We start from the raw sequence: 25,005 nt of genomic DNA, 5'->3' as shown, positions 1-25,005 counted from the left end.
CATCGACAATTGGTGGATGCCCTCCATACACTGAAGCCATCGACTCATTTCAGGCTTAATATTCCACCTTGCACTGGTGCAGAACTCGATTCCATCATCCTGAGAAGTTTCATAATATTTTGGTCATAATATCTGCTACATGGGAAGGTTCAAATGTTAGAAATATACCAAGGCAATCGAGTGTTCGTATAATAGTCTGAATCTGACTGGTGAATTGTTAGCGGTGAAATTGTGTTATTCCTTCTTAGTATGGTTAATGGAGTGAGCCCAACAGCGGCTAGGTGATACTGTACAAGTTTTTGCGTTATTATTGTATCTGCAGGGCGGCACGGTGGTTCAATTGGCTTCACAGTTCTGAGGTTCCGGGTTCGATCCCGGCCCCGCCTGTGTGGAGTTTTCATGTTCTCCCCCTCCCTGTGTGGGTTTTTCTCCGGGGTACTCCGGTTTTCTCCCACATCCCAAAAACATGCAACATTAATTGGAGACTCTAAATTGCCCATAGGTGTGATTGTGAGTGCGGCTGTTTGTCTCCATGTGGCTTGCGATTGGCTGGCAATCAGTTCAGGGTGTACACCGCCTCCTGGCCGTTGACAGCTGGGATAGGCTCCAGCACTCCCCGTGACCCTCGTGAGGATAAGCGTCGAAGAAAATGGATGGATATAGTCGCAGCATTTTTGCGCAATTTACTTTGTTGCGCCAACAAATTGGAGGACATTAACGACAATGACTGAGCCTGGGAGGAAGATATTCTCTCTTCATGTTTATAATTCTTTTGTTTTAATGGCCATGTCATTTGCCGTTTGAATTGACGTCTTATGTTCTATTTAATCTATTCCTTGATTTCTTTCGAGTGACCTGGAGTTTCCTGAAAGGCCGCTATAAATAAACTCAATTATTCTTTTTATTATTAATACATTCTCGTCTATGAGGAACTAAGTATACGAGCTGTGATTTATTTATGTTACAAAAAGCCACTAATCTTTGGAAGTACAGTAATCAATAGATGACTCAATGTTTGCGAATGAACCAAGCATTGTTGCGTTTGTACAAAATATATAGTAATAACTTTTTTTTTTTTACTCTGTTTCTTTCGTATTCACATAGAATGTCACTCGCCCTCCTCAACTTTCCCTTTATTACTTATTAAATGATCCCTTCATTATGAACTTTAAGGAACTGCGCCCATCTGTTTATCCCTCTCCAGTCTCTGCTGAGCATCCCGGGCTCGCCCTTCATGTCACGCCACAACAGCCGCAGCAGCATCTTCAGCTTTAAGGGCCGCTCCAAGGACATGGGCTCAGAAAACGAGTTCGCCGATGACGAGCACAGTACAGTGGAGGAGAGCGAAGACCCCCGGGGTTCCCTTTTCATCCCTTTCCGGCGGAACAGCTACAGCGGCTACAGCCAAGGCTCGTCACGCATCCACCCGCTGGCGCCTCATTCGGGAGGGAAGAGGAACAGCACGGTGGACTGCAATGGCGTGGTGTCCCTCATCGGCCCGGGGCCTGGCAGACGGCTTCTGCCTGAGGTGAAAATAGATAAGGCAGCCACTGATGACAGTGTAAGGACGTCCATGAGACACCAGTACAGTTTAGGCATGATGGTGGCGGCCTCAGCCTCAGCAGCTTCTCCTTCACAACCGAATCCCCCCCCCCTGCCGATTGCTCCTCACTCTCCTAACTTCTGTAGTTTCCTTTTCTTCCACTTCTGACCTGTGAATCTAAATCCAGGATTTCTATATCGCTAATACATATGTTCTGTTTTTCATCTCATTGGGCCATTTAAACTGATGCCCTTTTTTTGGGTGTTCTCTGATCGAAAAAAGCACAGTAGTAGCTAGAATACTCTCGAGAGTGCATTGGTTAGTACAGATAATCAATCAAACATAACTAAGTGGGATTCCACCAGCTGGGTGTAAAATACACGTGTATCTTGTACGAGATAGTCCTGTACATCGTCAGGACAATCAAACATTATTGCTGCCACATAAGGTCGTTCCTTATACTCAAGTATGGTAAAGCAGTGGAGTCATAAAAGCTCGTCTGATATCACAGCGTCTGATTGCCTTTGTTGGAAGCCATGGCAGCGTGTGTTAGTGTAGTGGTTCACATAGTGGACACGGCTCGTAAAGTAAGAAACAGAGCCAGGGACAGCCGATTGAGCTGAAGATGGCCGAGCTGTAAAAACAGTAATACGGTTGTGATGTTGACTCATCATAAGGTTGCAGATCGTGTCTACGTACACTCTGTCCAGCATGAGCTCCCGTAGTTTCCTAAACAACCTCAACACTTGAGTTGAATTTAGGGCATAATCATGAATGATTGATAAGAATTCTATTGTGTGTAGTTGGTTGTGACCGCTGACTTCTTAAGGTAGTTAAGGTGAAAATGTATATTCTACGTATAATAATGGACAATAATATATCTTACATATTTTGCATTAGTTGCCTGCAACCAGCAGAGGCCCAGTTCATTCAGTCTCAGCTATTTTGTGTTTGGATTAATGTCAGCTATAACTCGGTTGTTCCTGTACATTTGCCCATAAGTGTTAAAAGAAATCTAGTCCAATGCTAATCTTACACTGGACTCGTAAATGCAAGGAGAATCCTGCATAAGACCACTACAGCCTCACTTGTAGTGTCTTTCCTGGTTTGAGGTCATTGGTAGTTCACCGTATTCCCTTTTGATCTCTTGTCTTTCCCTTCCTGCTCTTCTCTTGATCCTTCAGCAGTCCCATTACATTTTCCTAAGTTATCCACTGCTGCCGAACCACTGAATGGTGCAAGACGAGTTCCGATTCTTCCTTCTCTGAGAATATCCCTGCTCATTCTAGCTAGCATGATGAGAGCCCGGTATTATTGTCGAGCAACCCATTTATTTTTTTAACCTCTCTCCAGATGTAGCATGAGACAGCAGCAAATAATGTCTTGAATTCCTCCGTTGACCTGCATGTCGTTGCATGTAGATTGTCATCACGTGCTCCATAGCAAACGATCCACTCGGGCTTCAAACTAGTAAATGCTGAGGTTTTCAGACACATCACTGCTGAAAATGTATCATTTGTAGGCACTTGAACAAGCTCGCCTGGCTCTCTCTCTCTCTCCATTAGCGGTTCACATGTAAGTCGCAGTAACATAAGGAGCTGCTTCTTGTCTCCTGAAGCTCGTTGTGGTGGTACTGATGCATCATCATGTTTCACAAGATTGTTTATCAGTGGCTGTGAAGGAGCCACATGGAAGCAGCACAAGAAGCAAGCTTTCAAAATTACCCAGTCGGAATTCTCAAAACAAAAGATCATGTTTCTTTTGTTATTTACAGATTTAGATGGGCAATTACCTGCTAAGATTTTGCCCCTCCACCTTCAGCCACCTCGCCGTCCCCACTTCTTTGGAGTGTGAAATAATCATGTGCTAGCTTGTTCAGATACTTACAAACTTGTATCTTTAATTTGGACATGTAGGCTAATGCTTGTGTAAAAATAAAAAAAAAAAAGGAAATGCGACGCACTGTCACGTTATCTCATCATGCCAATAAACAACAAGCAGGCCAATTTAAATGAGACAATTCTAACCAGTTAGCGTTGAAACAAAGCTTTTGTGGGACTGGAATGGAGAAAACACTTAAGTAAGGGGCATCCTTTTGTGGCTTGGAGCTGATCTGTTTAAGTGTGCTTGTTCATATGTATACATTTTTGTCTTTTTTTTTTTTTTTTCCTTTTTCCTTCTGAGCACAGACCACAGACGTGGAGATTAAGAAGAAGCACTCTGGCTCTCTCATGGTATCTGTGGATCAGCTCAATTCTTCCTTCAAAGGAAAAGACCGCGCCAACAGTCAGATGAGCGTAGTCACCAACACTCTGTTAGAAGGTATACAATGTGATATGTTGTAATCGCATAACTTCATTTTGCTACATTAATGGTCAAGTGTGGCCCCAATTATGGTTCTAATTCAAATATCCATTATCAGTATTGTAGAGAAAACATTTTCACACACCTTTTCAGTTTATGTGCCTCCTCACTTTTGCACTTTGCTTTCATCTTTGGGATTTCTGCAGAGTTAGAGGAATCTCAAAGGAAGTGCCCTCCCTGTTGGTACAAATTCGCCAACACATTCCTCATCTGGGAGTGCCACCCCCATTGGCTGAAGATAAAGCATATAGTCTACCTGATTGTCATGGACCCGTTTGTCGACTTGGCCATCACCATCTGCATCGTCCTCAACACCCTGTTCATGGCCATGGAGCATTATCCCATGACCGAGCACTTTGAGGGCGTCCTCTCTGTAGGCAATCAGGTGAGAAGAAACACATTCTGAGTTCCTTATTAACCTTATTGGCCATCCATATAGAAAAAATATTCCAGGTTTTCTCTGTCTACAAATGCATCTATTTGGTATATGTGCACTTAAGACTACCAATGCATAGTGTGGCCTATATAGGGCTTTGATGGGGTCTCATTAAAGATTTAGTTCCATTTTAATGTAGCCAATCCGCACGCTCTCCAACTCCTCATCACGCCCACTCACATCAAGCTCCAATTTCCGTTGTTTTGCTTACCTCAACTTCTGCTCAAATGTCTTTGTTCTACACTAGTAGCAAGTACTCAGTCTGCAGCTTTGAAATCATGAGAAAAACAACACATGCCTGCTTGGCAGAATCTGTAGCAGGTTACCGCTGCAAGCTGTCTGCTTTTGGCAATAGCCCTGACTCGATGCCAGTACAGGAAATGAGGTCATTGGCTTGGTACAGGATGGTGCAGTATGACTCATTGGGTGTTCTCTTCCCCACATGATTCGGTATTTGATGTAAAATGTGATAAATATTCAGAGTACAACTTCTGCCTCATGTGAGATCTTTGACAATAGTGCTACAATACTGAATGACCTTTTCTTATTAAATCCCAAACCGTTGTAAATCTCTACTCAGTTTTTCTATAGTGCTTCTCCAAGTAATGCCCTGGTGATACATTTTCCTAGAATTTTTTTAGTGCAGTCGCAATGTTTGATGGTGCAAACACTGTGAACCTTTACTGAAAGAAAGTAAACTGGAAACGGGACTTAATGGGGACTTTTTATGACAGTGAAATACAAAGAGTGTCAGAAAGGTTTCAGGACTAGTTTCACAAACAACCCTCAGCAGATCTGTCATCACAGTCGTCGTGATCTCGTCCATGTTTTCAAAATGAGGACTTCCTTCAGCTTGGGAGAGAAGAAAAATATCAAATAGAGCCAGGTTGTGTGTGTGCGGTGTGCTAATATATGGTTCCATTCATTTGTGCTATCTTTAAAAATAAATATCCAAAACAATAATCAGTTTTAGTTCTTATTTTTCTTCAATTGCGATTATACCGGGAGTCATAAGGGCTCGTGTCCACATTTGAAATAAGGGCTTTTTTTCCTAAGGCTTCCTGTCCTACACCTGAGTTGTCCTATCGCTACTCTCGCCTCTTCTAACACACTGAACAAAGAAAACACCGCAGGCTCTCTTTGTACATGTTCTGGGTGATAATCTGGCCTACACTGAAGGGTAAAAGTCGTCGTTTGGGTTTGAAATTGATCTTTTGCGACACGAGTCATGGAACCTTTCAGGCACACTCTGGACAGCAGTGAGAATGATAGTGACTAATCCTCAACATTGACTGCATCCGTCTTGTTTGCATCCATTTTCAATAAAACCCATGTGGTTTTCTCCGTGGGTCTTCAGGTTTTCACTGGCATCTTCGCTGGGGAGATGTTTGCCAAACTGGTGGCCATGGATCCCTACTACTATTTCCAGGAAGGATGGAATTGTTTCGATGGATTCATAGTGACACTGAGTTTAGTGGAGCTAGGACTCCAGGATGTGGAGGGTCTGTCAGTGCTCAGATCCTTCCGATTGGTAAGTGGAAGCCCTTTTCTGTCCCCCTCTTTTAACCATATGGACAACAAAATATATTGTAGCTGTGGATTAATGACAGATATTGGCATGCATCACAGTCCAAATATTTACATTCTGGAATAACTTTGTTCACCCCTGTCTCTTGTAGTTGAGAGTGTTCAAACTGGCCAAATCATGGCCCACGCTCAACATGTTGATCAAGATCATTGGTAATTCGGTGGGGGCCCTGGGTAATCTGACCCTGGTGCTGGCCATCATTGTCTTCATCTTCGCTGTGGTGGGCATGCAGCTGTTTGGCAAAAGCTACAAGGACTGTGTGTGCAAGATCGCAGATGACTGTAAACTGCCTCGCTGGCACATGCATGACTTCTTCCACTCCTTCCTGATTGTATTCAGAGTGTTGTGTGGGGAGTGGATTGAGACCATGTGGGATTGCATGGAGGTGGCAGGACAGACAATGTGCCTCACAGTCTTCATGATGGTAATGGTCATCGGAAACTTGGTGGTAAGTAACAGAAATGCCCGCGTGACTTTGTGTAGAAGCTTTTGAAGGCAAGAAATGTTGAGGTTTCAATCATCCATAGGTGTTGAACCTATTCCTGGCTTTGCTACTGAGCTCGTTCAGTGCGGACAACCTTGCTGCCACAGATGATGATGGCGAGCCCAACAATCTCCAGCTCGCTGTTACTCGAATTAAGAAAGGCATTGCCTGGTTCAAGTCCCACATGCGTCTCTTTGTTGCCACTGTGCTCAAGAAGGTATGCAAATGGTTGCTACCCTGCTATCTCCCAATATGTATCGAAAAAGTCCGTAGGTTTAAAAAAACAGGTTTCATTATCAAGTTCTACTGAATTGTAACTTAAAAATGCGCTCTCACTAACACAGCAAAAAATCTGATCTGTGATCGCCATGCAAGATCCTCTGTGGATTAAATAAAATGGGATAAAATTAAATTAAAAAAAATGTATTTTACACCCAGAGAGGCACAGTGTTTTATCGTTGAGTGATACTCAAAGGAGTCATGTTTTTTATTAATTTTTAAAAACACTTACCAGGTGTCTTAATAACATGCTTGGGACATCCTTTGGTTAATTTGCCCCAAGAATTAACACCTAACGCACACAATAATACTCCCACAGATTTTTACCTCTACTGCAGGAGCAACAGGGTGTCTGGCTTTCATCTCTACAGTCAATAGTCTTCTACTACTGCAGGGCTACTTGTTGAGGCCGGAAGTTGAAAATCTAGTGTGAACTGCAAAGCACATGCAACCCCCCAAAAAGGCAGCCCTTCTTCACCAGGCTACCCAAATACATTTGCCAATTTGTTTGTGGCTCCGTGTATGCTACAACCTCAATTGTAATGAACTTCGGTGTTCAACCTATACTTAATTGAATACTCTACAAAGACAAGATAATGTTCAAACTGATAAACTATACTGTTTTTAGCAAGTAGTCATTCACTTGGAACTTTTTTGGTTGCAACACATTCCAAAAAAAGCCGAGACAGGGTCATGTTTACCATTGTGTTTTCTTTTAACAACATTCAGCACATTTTTTGCCAACTGAGGAGACTAATTTTTAAAGCATTGCATGTGGAATTCTTTCCCATTCCTGTTGGATGTACAGCTTCAGCTGTTCAACAGTCCGGGGTCTCCATTACCATCTTTTACTCTTTGTAATGCGACACACAGGTCTGGACTGCAGGCAGGGCGGTCTAGTATCAGTACTCTTTTACCACAAAGTAATGCTGTTGCAACAGTTGCAGAATGTGGTTTGGGATTGTCTTGCTGAAATAACCAGGGAGTCCATGAAAAAGGCATTGCTTGGATGGCAGCATATGTTTCTTCAAAACCTGTATGTACCTTTCACCATTACTGGTGCCTTCACAGATTTTGTAAGCTACTCATGCCAGTGGCACTAACACTGTCCCATACCATCAGAGATGCTGGCTTTTTAACTTAGCGTCCATAACAGTCTGGATGGTTGTTTTCCTCTTTGGCACACACACACACCCCGCCCACAATTTCTAAAAGCAATTTGAAATGTGGTCTCATCTGACCACAGAACAGTTTTTCCACTTTGCATCAGTTCATCTTAGATGAGCTCGGGCACAAAGGAGCCGGCAGTGTTTCTGGGTGTTGATAAATAGCTTTTGATTTCCATAGTAGAGTTTTAAGTTGCATTTACCGATGTAGAAATGAACTGTATTTGCTGATGTTTGTTTTCTGACGTCTTCTTGGGCCCATGTTGTGATATCCCTAACATATTGATGTTGGTTTTTAATGCGGTCCCGCCTGAGGAAGGCCACGTGCATCCAATATTGGTTTTGGTTGCCACTCACATGCAGTGATTCCTCCAGATTCTCTGAACCTTTTGATATTATGGACGATAGATGATGAACTCCCTAAATTCCTTGCAATTGTACGTTGAGGAACATTGTCCTTAAACTGTTACTGACTATTTTCTCCCACACTTGTTCACAAAGCGGTGAGCATCGCCCCGTCATTGCCTGTGAATGACTGAGCAATTCAAGGAAGCACCTTTTGTAGCCAGTCATGGCACCCACCAATTAATTAACCCTTTTACCTGGGGATGTTCCAACAAGTCTTTGATGTGCATTCCTCAACTTTCTTGGTCTTTTTTGCCACCTGTCCCAGCTTTGTTGGAATGTGTTGCTGCCATAAAAATTCCAAGTTCATGATTATTTGCTAAAAACATCAATCATTTTGAATATTTAATATCTCGTCTTTGTAGTGTGTTCAATTAAATATACTTTGAAAATCATTGTATTCTGTTTTTAATGTATGTTTACCACATCCAACCAGGAGACATTCAGATTTGGAGAAATACAATCACTGGTGACATTGGCGTGGTGGTCGACACCGGGAGCATTCATGCAAAGTTATTAAAATGTCGCAACATTCAAAGTTGTTGAAGCCAGTCCCGAATGTTGTTGCCATGTACAGTGACCCTCCACTGCCAGTGGGTGTCGTTCGGCTTCATCAATTGTCTCAGAGGTCTTTAGTTGCAATTTAAAGGGCCAATGGTCCTTTGAACTTTTATCTTGGCATGATTTTCAAACTTTTTTTCTTTCGGTATCTTAATCCCTGCACACACACAGTGTGTCTTCGAATGACTGGGCACCCAGGTTTCTGGGGTAGCTGTTAATTAATTTAAACTCCGAGTTAGAAATCAGGTTTTCTGGTATCTGCTTTTGATGAGCTCCTTCAGAGTGGGTGGTAATTAATTTAGCGTCCGTGAGAGATAAACCAGGCATCCTTGTGGCTGTCTGTCACAGCGGGGAAGCGGGGACAGGGACATAGCCCAGTCTGAGATTGGGGGTCACCCCGCCATCTGGTGAGAGTTACAGGTTTAAACACTAAATATAATATTTGATAATTTGACAGGGCCTTAAGTGACACAAACGGATATTTCTGATGGTGTGATGTAAACGTGAGTCATTTACTGTATGGTCACAAGTACAGTAATGTTCCATGCCTACTTTTCTTTCAGCCTGTTGAAGATGAACAAAAACCTCTGGATGAAATGTACGAGAAAAAGCTCAACTGCATTGCGAACCACTCGGTGGACATCAACCGTGAACTGGATTATGCTAAAAATGGCAACGGCACCACCAGCGGCATTGGGAGCAGCGTTGGAAAGTACATGATTGATGAAGACTACATGTCCTTCATCCACAACCCCAACTTGACCGTGTGCGTTCCTATCGCTGTTGGAGAGTCGGACTTTGAAAACCTTAACACAGAAGACTTCAGCAGTGAGTCAGATGTGGAGAACAGCAAGGATGTAAGTAGAAAAGACTAACGTGAGAATCCACAGCACATAATGAGGTCAAATATATAATCAAAATTTATTTAGATTTATAACAGGGTAGAAATATATACACGGGTGAGGCCCTGTAGCTCAGTGGTTAGAGCACTGGTTTGGTAAACCAGGGGTTGTGGGTTCGTATCCCATGGGGCCTCCACTCCCTGAGAATGGTTGCGTCAGGAAGGGCATCCGGCGTAAAAATTGTGCCAAACATAAATGTGTGTTCATCTGAGATGACATGCTGTGGCGACCCTGAAAGGGACAAGCAGAAAGAAGAAATATATACACCGGTACTGTACACAATACACATGAAAGTTGATCAATTATGTCACAATTTAGTTAAAGTGAAGAGTTTAACTGAATTTAGATTTACCCACTTTAGTAATATTGGTGGACCAACCAAATCTCTCAACCTGGACAACTGTACAAATGGGAATGGACAATTAAGGATTGTGCCATCAGTCATATTACACATGCTAGAAAACAGCCTCTAATCAAGAGGTCTTTTTTTTTTTTTTTTTTTTTTTTTTTTTGCAATATCCATGCAATATAAAATGGGTATTCATGGCAGTGGACTTTAAAAAAAAAAAAAAAAAATCACATTTCACAACTGTAGGGGGAGACCCAGAATGAATAAATCACATTTTGATTTAATTCATTTTTCTAGGAAATTATAGGATTTTCTATATTCTAGGTAATCTTGTTTGGGTACATAAATTTTTTTTTTTTTTTTTTTAGAAAATAACAAATTGAAATAACCTGTCTCACTCATCTAATATGCAATATATACTGTGTGCAACATTATACATGTGTTTTATGAAGTTTAATGCAAATTTTAAGAAACAGAGAGGTGTGTTTCTTTTTCTTTTTCTTATGATAGGCAAAGAGATAATATAGCACTCTATTATATACCTGTACCGGGTTTATGTTCCACTGGGCTAACTGAGCGACCGTTACAATAGCACTTGCTACACCTCAGGGTTAGAGTTAACCCCTAACTCACTGCGAGAAGAGACCGTGCGTGCCACCAACAAATCCGAAAAGCAACGACTCATCCGGATAGTTGGAGAGAAAGCGAGAAGAGAGCGACGAAGATGAGCAGTTTTGAATGCAGCTTTTTGCTGACAATTTCAGATAACAAAGTGCAGTATCACTTGCTCCTGAATTGAAATAGTTTTGTGCTTGCAGGTTTGCAGTTGCACAAATATATTTAGATTTGTAAGTTAATAGTCTGCTACGTAATTTGATTGTTTATTTGAAGCAGTTATTTGTGAGAGAGAAATTTATATATATATATATATATATATATATATATATATATATATATATTTACAAATATTATCTTTACCTTCCACTCAAAATCTCTGAGGAATATTATTTATGAATGGATAACAATAAAAGTATTAAAGCACATGTTTAACTGCTTCCTTCTGATTACATGCTAAAAGCTTCATGGTAGAGAATCACGGCAAGGATGAATCACTCTCGTATACCATACAATAACACTTACAGCATAGTAGCAATAAATCAAGTGATTCATAGAAACACATCGGACCTATTAAACCTGTTTAAGTGTCCGTGTTTGGGCCTCTCTCCTAGCTGGATGACACGAGTTCATCTGAGGGCAGCACAATAGACATAAAGCCTGACGTGGAGGAGGTGGCAGTCGTGGAGGTTGTCGAGGAGTACCTTGACCCAGATGCCTGCTGGACAGATGGTACGTAGTATAAATACCATCAGGAAAGATTGATTGCCAATTTCAATAACACACATTGCATCGTCCGCCTACTGCTTTGTCATCCAGAGTGTGTGGCAAAATATAAGTGCTGTGATGTTCCCATCACTCACGGCTGGGGGAAGCACTGGTGGTTCCTGAGGAAGACCTGCTATCTGATTGTGGAGCACAACTGGTTTGAAACACTCATCATCTTCATGATCTTACTTAGCAGTGGAGCGCTGGTAAGATAGCATTGCCGCTTGTTTATTACACTTAAAGGGGGAGTTTGCAGTTGTAAAATGGCAAAGACGACCGTTCATAATGATATGCGAGTATGAGTGCGTCGTTGTAATTCATAGTCAGAGAACACTGCTCAGCTTCATCAAAATAGCAAGGCTAGCAATACTAGGCTAGCATTAGCTCTGGAAACAAGCCAACGTTAGCCTTGGCTGATACCTTGGTTCCCTGAGTTATTAATTGGAGAATGTGACAATAACAGTAAAGGCTCTATTTTAGTGAAACCAGCCCTGTCCTTGGCGCAACAATGCGAGGAGGTGGTTAGACTGGTAATTTAGTGAACTGCCTTAGCCTAACGCATTTAAAGGCGGGATGTCTGCGCTGGTGCGGACGCCATCACATCAGACTTCAATCACAGCGGCCCCTCCTCTTCTCATTCACATTCAAATTTTCTGTGTGAATGGTACACTGACAGACAAGCAGGAAAAAGAACCATATATGCTCTAGTCTGGGAGGCCGAACCACACGAAGTACATTTATAAGGAGTTGTAAGCAAACCTCCAGTGGCGGATGATGTAAAGTTGGCTCAGGCGGAGATCACAGATCTATGCCATAAAGTTGCCGCTCGCAGAAATGCTTCACAAACCGATCATTTGTGTCCGGCTCTACAAAAATAGAGCCCATTATGTTACATTTGTATGTTTTGGAATGTTGTGTACAATCCATTCAAAATCAAAAAGGTGATAAAGAAGCTGTCGAGCAGAAATGTTGCCAATTTCTGAATCCTGAGCTGCTAGAGGTCTCTTGCACTACTTCTTTTTGCTTGTCTTACACCCAATTGTTAGCAAACAAAGGATGGACATTTTTATGTTCAATTATAGCATCATAGTTGTAGGTGTAATTTGGTTAGTGTGCTTGCAAATGCGTGGCAAATAACTGGCACCTTTTCAGTTACTGTTACAGTTTCTTTCGCTGATTGGTTGTTCTTCCAAGGGGACTTTGGCTTCTTAACAATTAAATTTGAGTCAAAAATAAAATTACTCTCAGCTTTGTGGGCAGTTTTAACAATAATCTTTTTTTTTTTTTTTTTTTAAATGAAAACTGCAAGCAACCCCTTTTCTATAAAGTAATTGAGAGTCAAAAGTAATCCTTTCTATGAGATGGACAAGGAAGACCAGTTCCTGCTGTTCTTCTGCAGCTGCTTCTTATTCAGTAATGGAAAGCCGAGCGCTTTAATGCGCCGACCTTTTAGGCGACAAAACCCAGTTTAGTTTAGGAGCGAGGAGGCCCGTGACCAAATGAAAATACTTCCTGTAGAATGTTCACTCGCAGTGCTGAAGAAAAGGGGCAGAGTTTGCCTTCCTTCCTCTTTTTCTATAATTTGTAACAAACCCATTTTGAGAATGTTAACCAACAATAAAAGCCGAATCGAACTAGTATAAGAGTTCAGACATCAAAACTTGCTTCTTTTGTTTTGGTGACACTGCTATGGATCACTATATTGGCTGAATGGTACACTCTTGTCATGTTTTTCCCCCTCTGCTGTTACAACTTAAAATGAGCTGACCATGAACTAAGCATGACGTCAACCCGTCTGTTTTGAGGGCCAAAAAGTGGTAGATTCCTCTCGTCTGAATTGACTTATCGGGGCATAATAATGGAATGTATGCAAGAGAAACAGACCGAGAAACTAATCCAATCCTGTCAGTGGTGGTGACAACATTATGAAGTTGTTGACAACTAACTATCCAAAAAACTGCACTTCTTCTGTGGAGACTCGCTTTTAGGGGTTTGTTTGTTGGCCCGTGCCACCTTCCTCAATAAAGTTTCATGGTCGGTAGGGTAAGTAGGTTTTGCTTAATCCTGCGTACAAATCAACCACTAAATACACGGTCATGAAAACAGGACTTGATTCTTGTGCTTGTGCGAGAAAATGTTTTTTTCAATGTGAAATGCAGTAAATGCCGAAACACATCACCATGTACTTGATCCTTGCATGCTGCTCCGTAGGCCTTTGAGGACGTCTACATTGAGCAGAGGAAGACCATTCGCATTATTCTGGAGTACGCCGATCGGGTTTTCACCTACATTTTCATTCTGGAGATGCTGCTAAAGTGGGTGGCTTACGGCTTTGTCAAGTACTTCACTAACGCCTGGTGCTGGTTGGACTTCTTTATCGTGGATGTAAGTACATTTGTGCTCTAGTTCCAGAAATCAACAGTGTTGACTGAGCAAGTGGTTTCTGACATCTAACAATTGTTAGCCGCAGCGCTAATGTTTGGGTGGTCAGCGCTAGCAGTTCAACAACTACAAAAGGAAACCACAATCTACACCTTTCAGGTTCTGAATTAATACGTGACTTCATTTGTACTGTGCGATTCTGCACAGTATACTGGAGTATTTTAGCGCTGTAGTCTTGTGAGGATAAGCAGTAGAGAAAATTGATGGATGAATAGTCCTTTACTTTAGTGTTGGACAGCTGATTCTTCTTTTAAATTGCCGAGTAAATCATTTCTCCCAACCTAACCCCGCTGACCCATGTTGGAAGTATGTCAAATGACATCTGAAATGTGATCAGCACAACCGTTCCACCGTGTTGATAGTGTGTGTAATTTTTTGCCTTGGAGTGGGGATTCATACATACTCTATATACTACTCACAAAAGGTTCGGGATTGGGTTTTTTTTTGTTGGGTCTTTGGGTGAAATTTCAGACTGAAACTAAAATTCACAGGACCCTTTTACAGGTGAACTTAAATGGACCTTCTTTAAAGCTTTGAATGGGCATATAGGATTTTGGAAAAATTTGAAAATTTTCAAAATGTTCACAGGTCAAACCCCTGCTGTGAATCTTGCCCATGGGCTTCTTGTTAGGGAACAGCAAGTTATGCAAAAATCCTAAAACACCAAACAGTGGTATTTGTGCATTGAGAGGTTTGGAAAATGGCAAATTAATTTCATCTATAAAAGTTAGAGCGGCATTGCTTCCCATCACTCACTTTTTTTTATTCGTATTACAGGTGCATCTCAATTAATTTTGATGTGGTAGAAAAGTCAATTTATTTCATCCATCCCTTTTCTGAGCCGCTTATCCTCACAAGGGTCGCAGGAGTGTTGGAGCCTATCTCAGCTGTCATCGGGCAGGAACTGGTCGGCAGCCAATCGCAGGGCACATGGAGACAGACAACAGTGGCACTCACAATCACACCAAGTAGCAATTTAGAGTCTTCACTTAATGCAATTACTGTTGCATGTTTTTGGGATGTGGGAGGAAACCGGAGTGCCCACCCGGAGAAAACCCACGCAAGAACGGGGAGAACATGCAAACTCCACACAGGCGCAGCCGGGATTTGAACACCAGTCCTCAGAACTGTGAGGCCAAGGCTATAACCAGTTGCTCCGCCGTGCTGCCCCAAATTGTACATTACATATTAAAAAAAAAAAAAAAACATGATGAGCTACTTCACTCTTAATGTGTGTGGTGCTTCTGTGTAATGCGAGTTTTTAACTTTTTGAATGGAACTACTGTACCTAACTCATTGAAGCTTTTGACAGTATTCTAATTTAGTTGTGCTGTTATAGACTGTGTGGGTGGTGGCTGAAAATATCTGCCAAGCCATCCTTTCATTTAATGACACTGCGCTCCAATGTCTTCTCTCTCACAGCAGGTGGCTCTACTGTATGCGCTTTAAGTTAAGCGCGACAGAGGGTCTTGTTTGGGTGTCCATGGTAAGGTTTGTGTTGCTGTGTTTGGACTTTCACAGGTTCTTCTGTTCCCACCCTGACAGTCCTCAATCTTCTGCATTTCTTCTCTTTGTCCTGTTTAAGTGAGATGTCCTCTGGTGTAGAAACTGTATTGTTTTGTACTTGCCTGTATGTTATTGTGGCATATTGGTTGCGTGTCTGTGAGAACATCCCTCCTCTGATTATTTTCCCTTGGTTGAAGTATCCCCCGCCCCACCCCCACCCCTACTGTGCCAACCACAAGTTTCTTTCCAGGTGTGCCGTCGAGCTGGTCGTCGCTCGACTCGCTTGCCAAACTTCACCCAAAAGTAAACAAGAAATAACGGAGGAAACAAAAATCTTGGGTCTTGACTCAATGTTATATACTGTAGGTGTATCTACAGAGAAGCTGCAGTCCATGTGTACCTTTTTTATGTTTTGACACTTCCACTATCCTTCCAAGTATGAGTAGGGACCGACCTTTTCCCTCTGTCCCCTCTAACCATGTGGGTCCTCTCTTCCTTTGCTTCTGTCCCCTGTCTGTCCCTATCTGTGTAGGTGTCTATAGTCAGCCTTATAGCTAATGCCTTGGGCTTCTCCGATCTTGGCCCAATTAAGTCACTCAGGACACTGAGGGCCTTGCGACCCCTCAGGGCCCTGTCACGTTTTGAAGGGATGAGGGTAAGGCCCAAGATACCAGGCAGCTGGTGCTTCTGCATGCAAATTGAGGAAAAAAAAAAAAGGCTAGCAAATGAAATGGACACAATTGTAAAGCATTTTGCATGGATGCAGATCATCTCAGATGGTCAGAATATGTATGTTAAAAAAACAAAACACCATGTATGATGAAAAGTAGATGTCAACTGGCTTGTGCATGAACTTGGTTGCTGCTCCCCTCAGTACAACTTGACAGTCTCCACTAAAACTGGTAACTATTCTGAGCCTGATTCAGCGATAAAGGCGGGTTGTCACATTCTTATTGGTACTAAAGAGACAAATCAAGAAATGTTTTAGGCTCAGAAGCTTGTGCCTGTCGCTCCGTCACAAAATGTGCTGTCCACCGATCTTAGCGCGGTTTGGCTTTGGTATCGTCACACTGGAAGACCACCAAACTTCTGGTTGCGTTTGCTCCCCTCCCTCACTCATCCTTGCTCGCCACCCATTTACGTATTGGGTCGTCATATGGATGCAGTCTTCTCATGTTTGGCAAAGCCTTTGTGTTGATGTGTATGCCTCTTAGTTTTTCTTTTTTTTCTTTTTTTTTTTTACCACCATAATTTGGTTTTATGTAAATCAGAAGGAGTATTTGGGCAACATTGAAATCATAAAAAAGGAAACGGTTGTTACTGGAATAAAGTTTTAATGCGGTAAGAATAAAGTTGCAACATTATGAAGAAAAATGTCGACCGTCACTACAATAAAGTTGTAACATTCGAAGAAAAAAGACAAAAGTCCAAAAGTAAAGATTTTTGTGTCGATAGAATGCAAAAGAGATGTGCGCTGTTCTTCTGCAAATAAAGGGAAACAAACACAATTTAATTTTAGCTTTTACAGAATGATATTAAATTCATTATGCTGATCAAGGTAGTCATGTGACAAAACATTGACTATGTCATTGTAAAATTTCTAAGCCCTTTTCCACACTGCACTTGGGGTTCACAGCGGGGCACAATGTGTCCATGTTTAGTCCTGGTTACCTGAAAGGGAAGTAGCCTGGTGCCTTTCCTGATGATTTGGAAAGCCCTGGTTTCACCTATGATAAGGCGGAGGACTTGACGTAATACATACAGTATGTGGCTTAGCAATATTTTATTTATAGCTACCATTTTTGTTGTTAAAAATATTAAAATCACATTTCTACCACTTCCAACCGAATATATGTATATTCAGCGCGATGGAAATCGCCTTCCGTTGCTGTGCCTTCTTTAGCACAGCAGTTTGTCTTGTGTCCCAAAACTCGGCGCAAAACAAATGACATACTGTACCATCATATGGATTTATTTTTATTTCCTTATCATTTCCCTTTCTCTGCACAATCCAGCAACACATTCAAAATAAATAGTTTGGTTGACGGCGCACTGCACTCATTCAATGTATAGTTTGTGCTGGCAATACTACAACTGTTCCATCTAAAAATTGCAATTTTTCCTTCTCTTAATATGACTTTATACTCCAGAAAAAAAAATTTAATCATAATATTACATCCGTAGTCTTGTGAGATTAGGACTTTATTCTCTTACTATTATAAATCTGTCCTCATAGTATTCGAGTTTTTGTTGTTGGTGTGGCCCAAATGCTCCTTGGTAGTATAGTCAAAGCACCGATGTCTATTAAAATGCACATTCATGTAGTCACCTAATTATGGTAATTTATTGACTGAATTTCATACAACGTATAACACAGTTGTATGGCATTTAATGAATATCCTTTTCTGCAATCTGAGTATGAACCTAGATTTTAATTTGGATTTGGATATTTGAACGTCAAAGAGGTGTAGCAATCGTTTTCAATACAAATATCTGATCAGCTGTGATGAAAAATTGGTGGGACACCGAGCATTGAATTAGGCTATACATACAAAGAAAACTGTAAAGGATCGTACCTCTGTCAAGATCTAACTTGATTCGGTATTAATATTTGCGTCAGCCTGGAATTTCAACTTTTGCATTGGCCAATTCTATGAAATCACGACTCTGCACACATACACGCACACACACACATAGTTACGTGCAAAGTTGTCTTCAGGAGAGGGGATGTGCATTTCAGTACACACGCGTCTTGATTTGGGCAGTGTTTGTTTGAGTTTTTCGATGCAAGCCAATGGTGATAAGAGCGTGTCGTCACTTATTCTCTTCAGGTTGTGGTCAACGCCTTGGTGGGGGCCATCCCTTCCATTATGAATGTGCTTCTGGTGTGTCTCATCTTCTGGCTCATCTTCAGCATCATGGGCGTGAACCTCTTTGCTGGGAAGTACTACTACTGCTACAACGAGACCGAAGAGCAATCGTTCCACCCCAATGTCGTGAACAACCGAACGCAGTGTTTCGAGTACATCAATGACAACCACACTGAAGTCAGATGGAAAAATGTCAAGATCAACTTTGATAATGTGGGGGCAGGTTACCTGGCACTCCTACAAGTGGTGAGGAGAACTTCTTTATGGCGTCCCTCCCCATAAAAAGTGTTTTCTCACACTCACACTCTGCCTTAACTGTGCAGGCCACATTCAAAGGCTGGATGGACATTATGTATGCAGCAATAGATTCTAGAAAGGTAGGGATGACGGTTTCTCAATGGTCCCGGAGCGACGGAGGTCGAACATGTTCCCTTTTGCAACTTTCTAGGTGGAGGATCAGCCGCTGTATGAAGACAACTTATACATGTACATCTACTTTGTCATCTTTATCATTTTTGGCTCATTCTTCACCCTAAACCTCTTCATTGGTGTCATCATTGATAACTTCAATCAGCAAAAGAAAAAGATAAGTTTTATTTTCTTCACTTGCACACCACCTCAAGCGATATCCGCTTCACGATTGTAACCGCAACCCTGTTTTCGATCCTTTACTTTGGAGGTCAGGATATATTCATGACGGAAGAACAGAAGAAATACTACAATGCCATGAAGAAACTTGGCTCAAAGAAACCACAAAAGCCTATACCCAGACCACAGGTAACATTTTAACGAAAAATAAGTGTCTTTGTCGCCGTTAAGCATGTTCAGATAGAATTGTTAGCGAAAATGACACCATGTTCCTTTTTCCTTTTTATCCTCTAAGAACAAAATCCAGGGCATGGTGTTTGACTTTGTGACCCAGCAAGTATTCGACATCTCTATCATGATCCTCATCTGCCTCAACATGGTCACCATGATGGTAGAAACTGACAATCAGTCAAAGGAAACGGAGACTGTGCTCTACTGGGTCAACTTCATCTTCATCGTCGTCTTCACCGGCGAATTTTTACTGAAGCTGTTTGCGCTGCGTCACTACTACTTCACCAACGGCTGGAATATCTTTGATGTGGTGGTTGTCATCCTCTCCATTGTGGGCAAGTATTTCCAAGGGTTCTTATACATGGAGGACAAGATAAGTGGTATTTTTGGGGAGCATTTGTCAAATGGACTCCAATAGGTAATTCAATATTTACATGACAGGCATCAGTATTATTTGATATGATTAGCCCTCTTCCCCTCTTCACTGCAGATATGTAAACAAACACCCCTGTCATCGTATGAGGAAATACAGTATGCACAAAAGTTTTAGAGTACATGTAAAAGGATAACACATGGCGTTCCACAAGGTTCTATATGAAGACTTTTGAGCTAGTAATGGCAATATACTGGATGGAGATGTGATACAATAACCATTATCTGACTTCAGGAGAACAAGATGACTCTCATTAAATTGCCAATTAGTTTAATGGCATTAAATTGGATAAAATTGTCATTCCATTGCTTGATATTGTTTTGAAGCATTTAATCAAAAATGATTGGTTGCTGGGAAACATCTACTGGATATAAAATGATGTCACAGGCGATCATTGGGGAATTACAGTCCAAGTGCTATTTTTAACGACTTCATATGTTTATGTCTTGTCTGTTTTTGTCTCTTTTCATCCATAGGAATGTTCCTCGCCGACTTGATCGAGAAGTACTTTGTGTCACCAACATTGTTCAGGGTTATTCGACTGGCGCGTATCGGTCGAATCCTGCGCCTCATCAAGGGCGCCAAAGGCATCAGAACTCTACTCTTTGCCCTGATGATGTCGCTCCCGGCCTTGTTCAATATTGGCCTGCTGCTTTTCCTGGTCATGTTCATTTTCTCCATCTTTGGCATGTCCAACTTTGGCTACGTAAAACACGGGGCCGGGATCGACGACATGTATAACTTTGAGACCTTCGGCAACAGCATGATCATCTTGTTCATGATCACGACGTCAGCTGGCTGGGACGGCCTGCTGCTACCCATTCTTAACTACCCTCCAGACTGTGACCCCTTGTTGGAGAATGCCGGCACTCCTTCCACGGGGGACTGTGGGAACCCATCTGTGGGCATCTTCTTCTTTGTTATGTATATCATCATTTCTTTCCTAATTGTGGTCAACATGTATATCGCCATCATTCTGGAGAACTTCAGTGTGGCCACGGAGGAAAGCGCCGACCCACTCAGCGAGGATGACTTTGAGACCTTCTATGAGATTTGGGAAAAGTTTGACCCCACCGCCTCCCAGTTCATCACGTACGCCAAGCTCTCCGACTTTGCGGACGCACTTGAACACCCGCTGCGAGTCCCCAAGCCCAACACCATTGAACTCATTGCCATGGACATGCCGATGGTGAGCGGGGACCGCATACACTGCCTGGACATTTTGTTTGCCTTCACCAAGCGCGTGCTGGGTGACAGCGGTGAGTTGGACATGTTGAGGCAACAAATGGAGGAGCGATTTGTGGCGGCCAACCCTTCCAAGGTCTCCTACGAGCCCATCACCACCACTCTGAGGCGCAAGCAAGAGGACGTGTCGGCCAGAATCATCCAAAGGGCCTACCGCGCCTACCTGGCGAGGCGGGGTTTCGTTTGCAAGTGCATTCCAACCAACAACAGAGTGGAGAATGGCGGGAATAATCAGGAACAAGAGAAGGAGGCCACGCCCTCAACCGCCTCCCTGCCCTCGTACGATAGCGTCACCAAACCCGACAAGGAGAAGGAGGACGACAACGAAGGCAAGGGAGGGAGGAACGAGAGAGGAAGAAACCAAAAAGACGTCAGGGAATCCAAATGTTAAGGCGATGGGATAGTAATAATCACGCTATTAACACCACTAATTATAACACAAGGAAACTCACACTCGCACGGATGTACAGATTATTTCATTTGCAAGTCAGAAAAGATTGAGTGTTTTTATTTTCGGCCTTCAGAGAGAAGCGCTCACACTGTCGACGGCTTGAAGACACTTGAACTCCTCTCATAATCAGCTGTGACATCGTATCTAGATGATTTACGTCCACACAGGAGACAAGGAACTAACTCCAAGCGAAGGACTTCACGGATTCCAGTGGAAATGATAAGCAACTCTTACAGGTGCCTCAGTTGCACTGCGCAAGTACTGAAACGTCTCTCAGAGCAAAGCGGCTAACTAAGGACGAGTGCCAGACACAAATAGTAGAGCGCATCGGGAGTATTTTTTGTTTTATTAAAGCTGGAAATTATTGATGTGAGCAGCAAAAATGCAAACCAATATAAAAGGAACACTATTTAGCATTTTGCCTTTGCCACTTAACTCCCATTATTTATACCCACGTCCAAATGTTTGTTTTTTTTTGGTTTGTTTTTTTTTCTTTTCGAACATGCGGGCTTTCACACCAATTTGTTCAGGGTCTGTTTATTATGGGGGGTGAACTCAGGCCAAGGGCTTACGTACATCTACTCAGAAAGAGTTCCAAAAACAAATACATAGGTAATTGTGCTTGTTTGATGCATAGAAATGATTTGCATGATGGCATGTTTTTGACCAGAACTCTTGCATGAACTTTTCATAGTCCACAAAACACTAACACTGCAGTGGCGCGCGTTTTGAGGGTCGATCGTCTGAAACGGAAAAATCTTGTCTCATCGCTCAAGACATTACAATTGTTGCCTCTACAAAGAGAAAAATGGAACATGTTGGTATATTAGAACACACACACACACACAGACTAGCGGATTGCCGTTGTAACGTGAATAATTATTTGCTGCTGCTCTCGAAGACGAAAGAAAAATTGAGGACGTGATGTCAGAAAATCCGAAGCTTCTATTTAACGTCTCTATGCACCGACTGTATGTAATTCTTTATTTGCTTTCATTGTTTTAAGTGGTCAGTGGGGATTTTACAATTATGACCTTTTTATTGGTGATGCATTTCCTTTCTGAAAGGGCTGAGAAGAGCTCTTAAACATATTTATGTGTGTGTGTGTGAGTGTGCTTTCCTCCTTATTTTCTAATTTTAATGTCGAAGGAAACACGTTTGTCCGATTTGAGCCGAGTAATGAGAAAGGCGAGCGTTGGAGTGTGTGGAGAAGCCAAAGTGAGCCGTCTTGTCATTCTTCATCACAGTGGAGGGGGTTTGTGTTCACGACTAAATGTCCATGTATTTTTGATTACAGTATTTTATTTTGCTCTCATCAGAGACCCGAGAATTGTATGCAATGCTTGAAAAAAAAAAATCCTCCCCTTTTTCTCAGGAGATCATACACTCGTTGAGCTCTGCTAGACAATGCAGGCGAATGTGACGGGCGCGTTTATTAAATCACATTTTACGCCTTTGTGTTTGACGCCATGACGATGATGATGACGCGAAACAATCTCAGATGGCCGCTTTCTTTCAGTAGGACTCCTGGTCCATTCTGCTGTAGAACTTCCTGCTTATGACGCTGAGACCTACAGCCCTAGAAGCATCGCAGAGATACCGATGTGTTTTTTTTTCCCCTTCTCACTAACAAAGGCGCCGGTTAAATTGATAGTGAATTGCAGTTCGGAGGAAGTCATTACGGTTTTAATTTTGAGCTCCATTCATGTTTGAAAACAAATATAACCAAAAAAATAAATAAATGAAAAGAAAAAACTGATTCGCCACATAGTACATAGTACTAACAACACACAGGAAACAACACGAGGTGATGTCACAGATTTTAACACACTCAGACACTCTGACCCGCTCCGCAATGCACTCAATACCAAATAAATAACAGAGCACTAGATGCATCTCATGGTGCCGCAGCAGATCTTTAGCACTGTGTCGTGATGTCACTTCCTGTTTTTTGGGATGTTACCCCCTTCCATTTGTTCCCAAGTCCTGCAAATGGTCCACTTCCTGCATGTGCGCTCCAAAATCACTGTGGGTGTTGACCAAATAAAACCATGAACTTCAAGCGTTAAAATTCTCTTTTTACTCATCATGTATTTAAAAAAAAATTCAGAAAAGGGAATTCATTTGAAAGAAAAAAAACAAGTATGAGCTTTTTTTCTGAAGCTAAAAATGACCTCATAACAACCTAATGTAATATTTAATTTTAATGGCATGTGGAGTTTTTTTTTTGTAAATACTGGACTTTGTCAAAAACTACAGCTATTAATATTACACTTAAATATAAATAAGCATAAATAGAATGGCTTCCAGCTTTGGCCCCGTCACACTTGTTAGACTGTAACGTCTGTCGGAGTAGAACTTTTTTTATTCACTTTTCACACAAAAATCAATACCTTCAAATACAGAGCTATATTGCATATATTATATATATATATTCTACTACATGGATAAATATATATATAGTATATATACTGTATATATTAGAACAAATGCGATGCAACTCGCCAGTCCACTTTTTTGCAAGGGGGGGTGAAACACAGTTCAACACGCAGCTTTCTTTGTGTGTGTGTGTGTGTGTGTGTGTGTGTGTGTATGATTTCAATAACCAAAAGTGGCCCACCCGGCACCCAAAGGTGCCAGCGCAAAATGCATGGTGTTAAACTGGCTGCTTGCTGAAAATCGGGAATCCTGCCTTGGTGGGAGGATTGCACTAACCAACATTAGTAGCAATGTTTTGCCCCTTCTCCTCTGTGTACACACACATTCATAACGCCGATAGGAAGTACAGGCCGCCCCTCACTTGTTGTGTGTGAAGTGTTTGCGCATTCCACCTTGTTTGTCATACACCGACGCCGTCCCCCACCGCGATACGTGTAAAAACCCGAGGGTTAGTCGTCTTAGTTGCCTGTGTGTTTGTTTCTGGTGCAATATCTCTTAACGGCACGTGCCTTTTTTAGCTTCCTATTCAGTCGATCCGTGAATTCGGCAATGCGGAGTTCCAAAAACCCACAAGATTTAAAAAAGAAAAAGAAAAAAAAGAGCACGATAGTAGCAATGTATTGAGTCCAAATGAACTGGTATATTGCTAACTCACCACGTACGTAGCTTAGATTGTCTGGACTAACATATTGTAGAATCATGTAATAGAAGTTATCGCTCGGCTTTCTCTCTCTCTTGATCTTTCTCCCTTTTGTTGTGTTGACACACTTTTGGGCTGGTAAAAGCTTGCCTTCTCTTTTGGAGGTTTCTGTCATTTTCAAATGTTGGATTAGCGTTCACAATATGGGGCCATTGTTTTGATTTAGCATGATTGGGATATCATTGCGGGGTTTTTTTTTTTTGTGTATGTGAGTGTGTTTGTTTTTGTTTTGTTTGTTTTTTGTGTGTGCTGAAAATAAGCTGACTGGACGGGGGGAACAACAACTTTTGAATGTCATTATCTCTTGCCACTAATGCAGCCAGAGAGAGGAATATGTTGCACAACCACACGAGACAATTCAGTGAGAATCAGTGAAAGAATGTCTTGATTTGAGCACGAATCTATTTCCAAACAATAAAGCAGCCTTCCAGTTAGACTTGTGACTGCTGTGGTTTTTGGGTGACTTGTAGCTTGCCTGCGCCAATGTGGATGCTTTGTCACCGCTTAAAGTTACATTGTGGAAACATTTACTGTGTGTTCAGCGTCCTTTGCGTTGCGTTCAACACGGTCATCACCGATAACATTTACCTATTTCCACAGGTGGGGGCGGCTCTGGCTCAGTAGGTCAAGAGGGTCGTCC

General features: G+C 42.0%; 1 protein-coding gene across 1 annotated transcript in view; it reads left to right on the top strand.

The window, feature by feature from the left end:
• Positions 1-24,784, top strand: part of scn8ab (sodium channel, voltage gated, type VIII, alpha subunit b) — a 43,976-nt gene extending 19,192 nt beyond the window's left edge. The window contains exons 13-28 of the mRNA XM_061833745.1: positions 1,205-1,528; positions 3,733-3,865; positions 4,054-4,292; positions 5,701-5,874; positions 6,023-6,379; positions 6,459-6,632; positions 9,390-9,683; positions 11,307-11,424; positions 11,512-11,666; positions 13,672-13,845; positions 18,240-18,524; positions 18,602-18,655; positions 18,727-18,864; positions 18,951-19,055; positions 19,162-19,432; positions 20,007-24,784. Coding sequence (XP_061689729.1) covers positions 1,205-1,528; positions 3,733-3,865; positions 4,054-4,292; positions 5,701-5,874; positions 6,023-6,379; positions 6,459-6,632; positions 9,390-9,683; positions 11,307-11,424; positions 11,512-11,666; positions 13,672-13,845; positions 18,240-18,524; positions 18,602-18,655; positions 18,727-18,864; positions 18,951-19,055; positions 19,162-19,432; positions 20,007-21,166 — 4,155 coding nt within the window. The 3' untranslated portion in view covers positions 21,167-24,784. The remainder of the gene's footprint in view (positions 1-1,204; positions 1,529-3,732; positions 3,866-4,053; positions 4,293-5,700; positions 5,875-6,022; positions 6,380-6,458; positions 6,633-9,389; positions 9,684-11,306; positions 11,425-11,511; positions 11,667-13,671; positions 13,846-18,239; positions 18,525-18,601; positions 18,656-18,726; positions 18,865-18,950; positions 19,056-19,161; positions 19,433-20,006) is intronic.
• The last annotated feature ends 221 nt before the right edge of the window (positions 24,785-25,005 follow it).

This window comes from Syngnathoides biaculeatus, chromosome 10, assembly GCF_019802595.1.
Source record: "Syngnathoides biaculeatus isolate LvHL_M chromosome 10, ASM1980259v1, whole genome shotgun sequence".
Lineage (NCBI taxonomy): Eukaryota > Metazoa > Chordata > Actinopteri > Syngnathiformes > Syngnathidae > Syngnathoides > Syngnathoides biaculeatus.
This window is presented reverse-complemented; position numbering and strand designations above follow the sequence as displayed.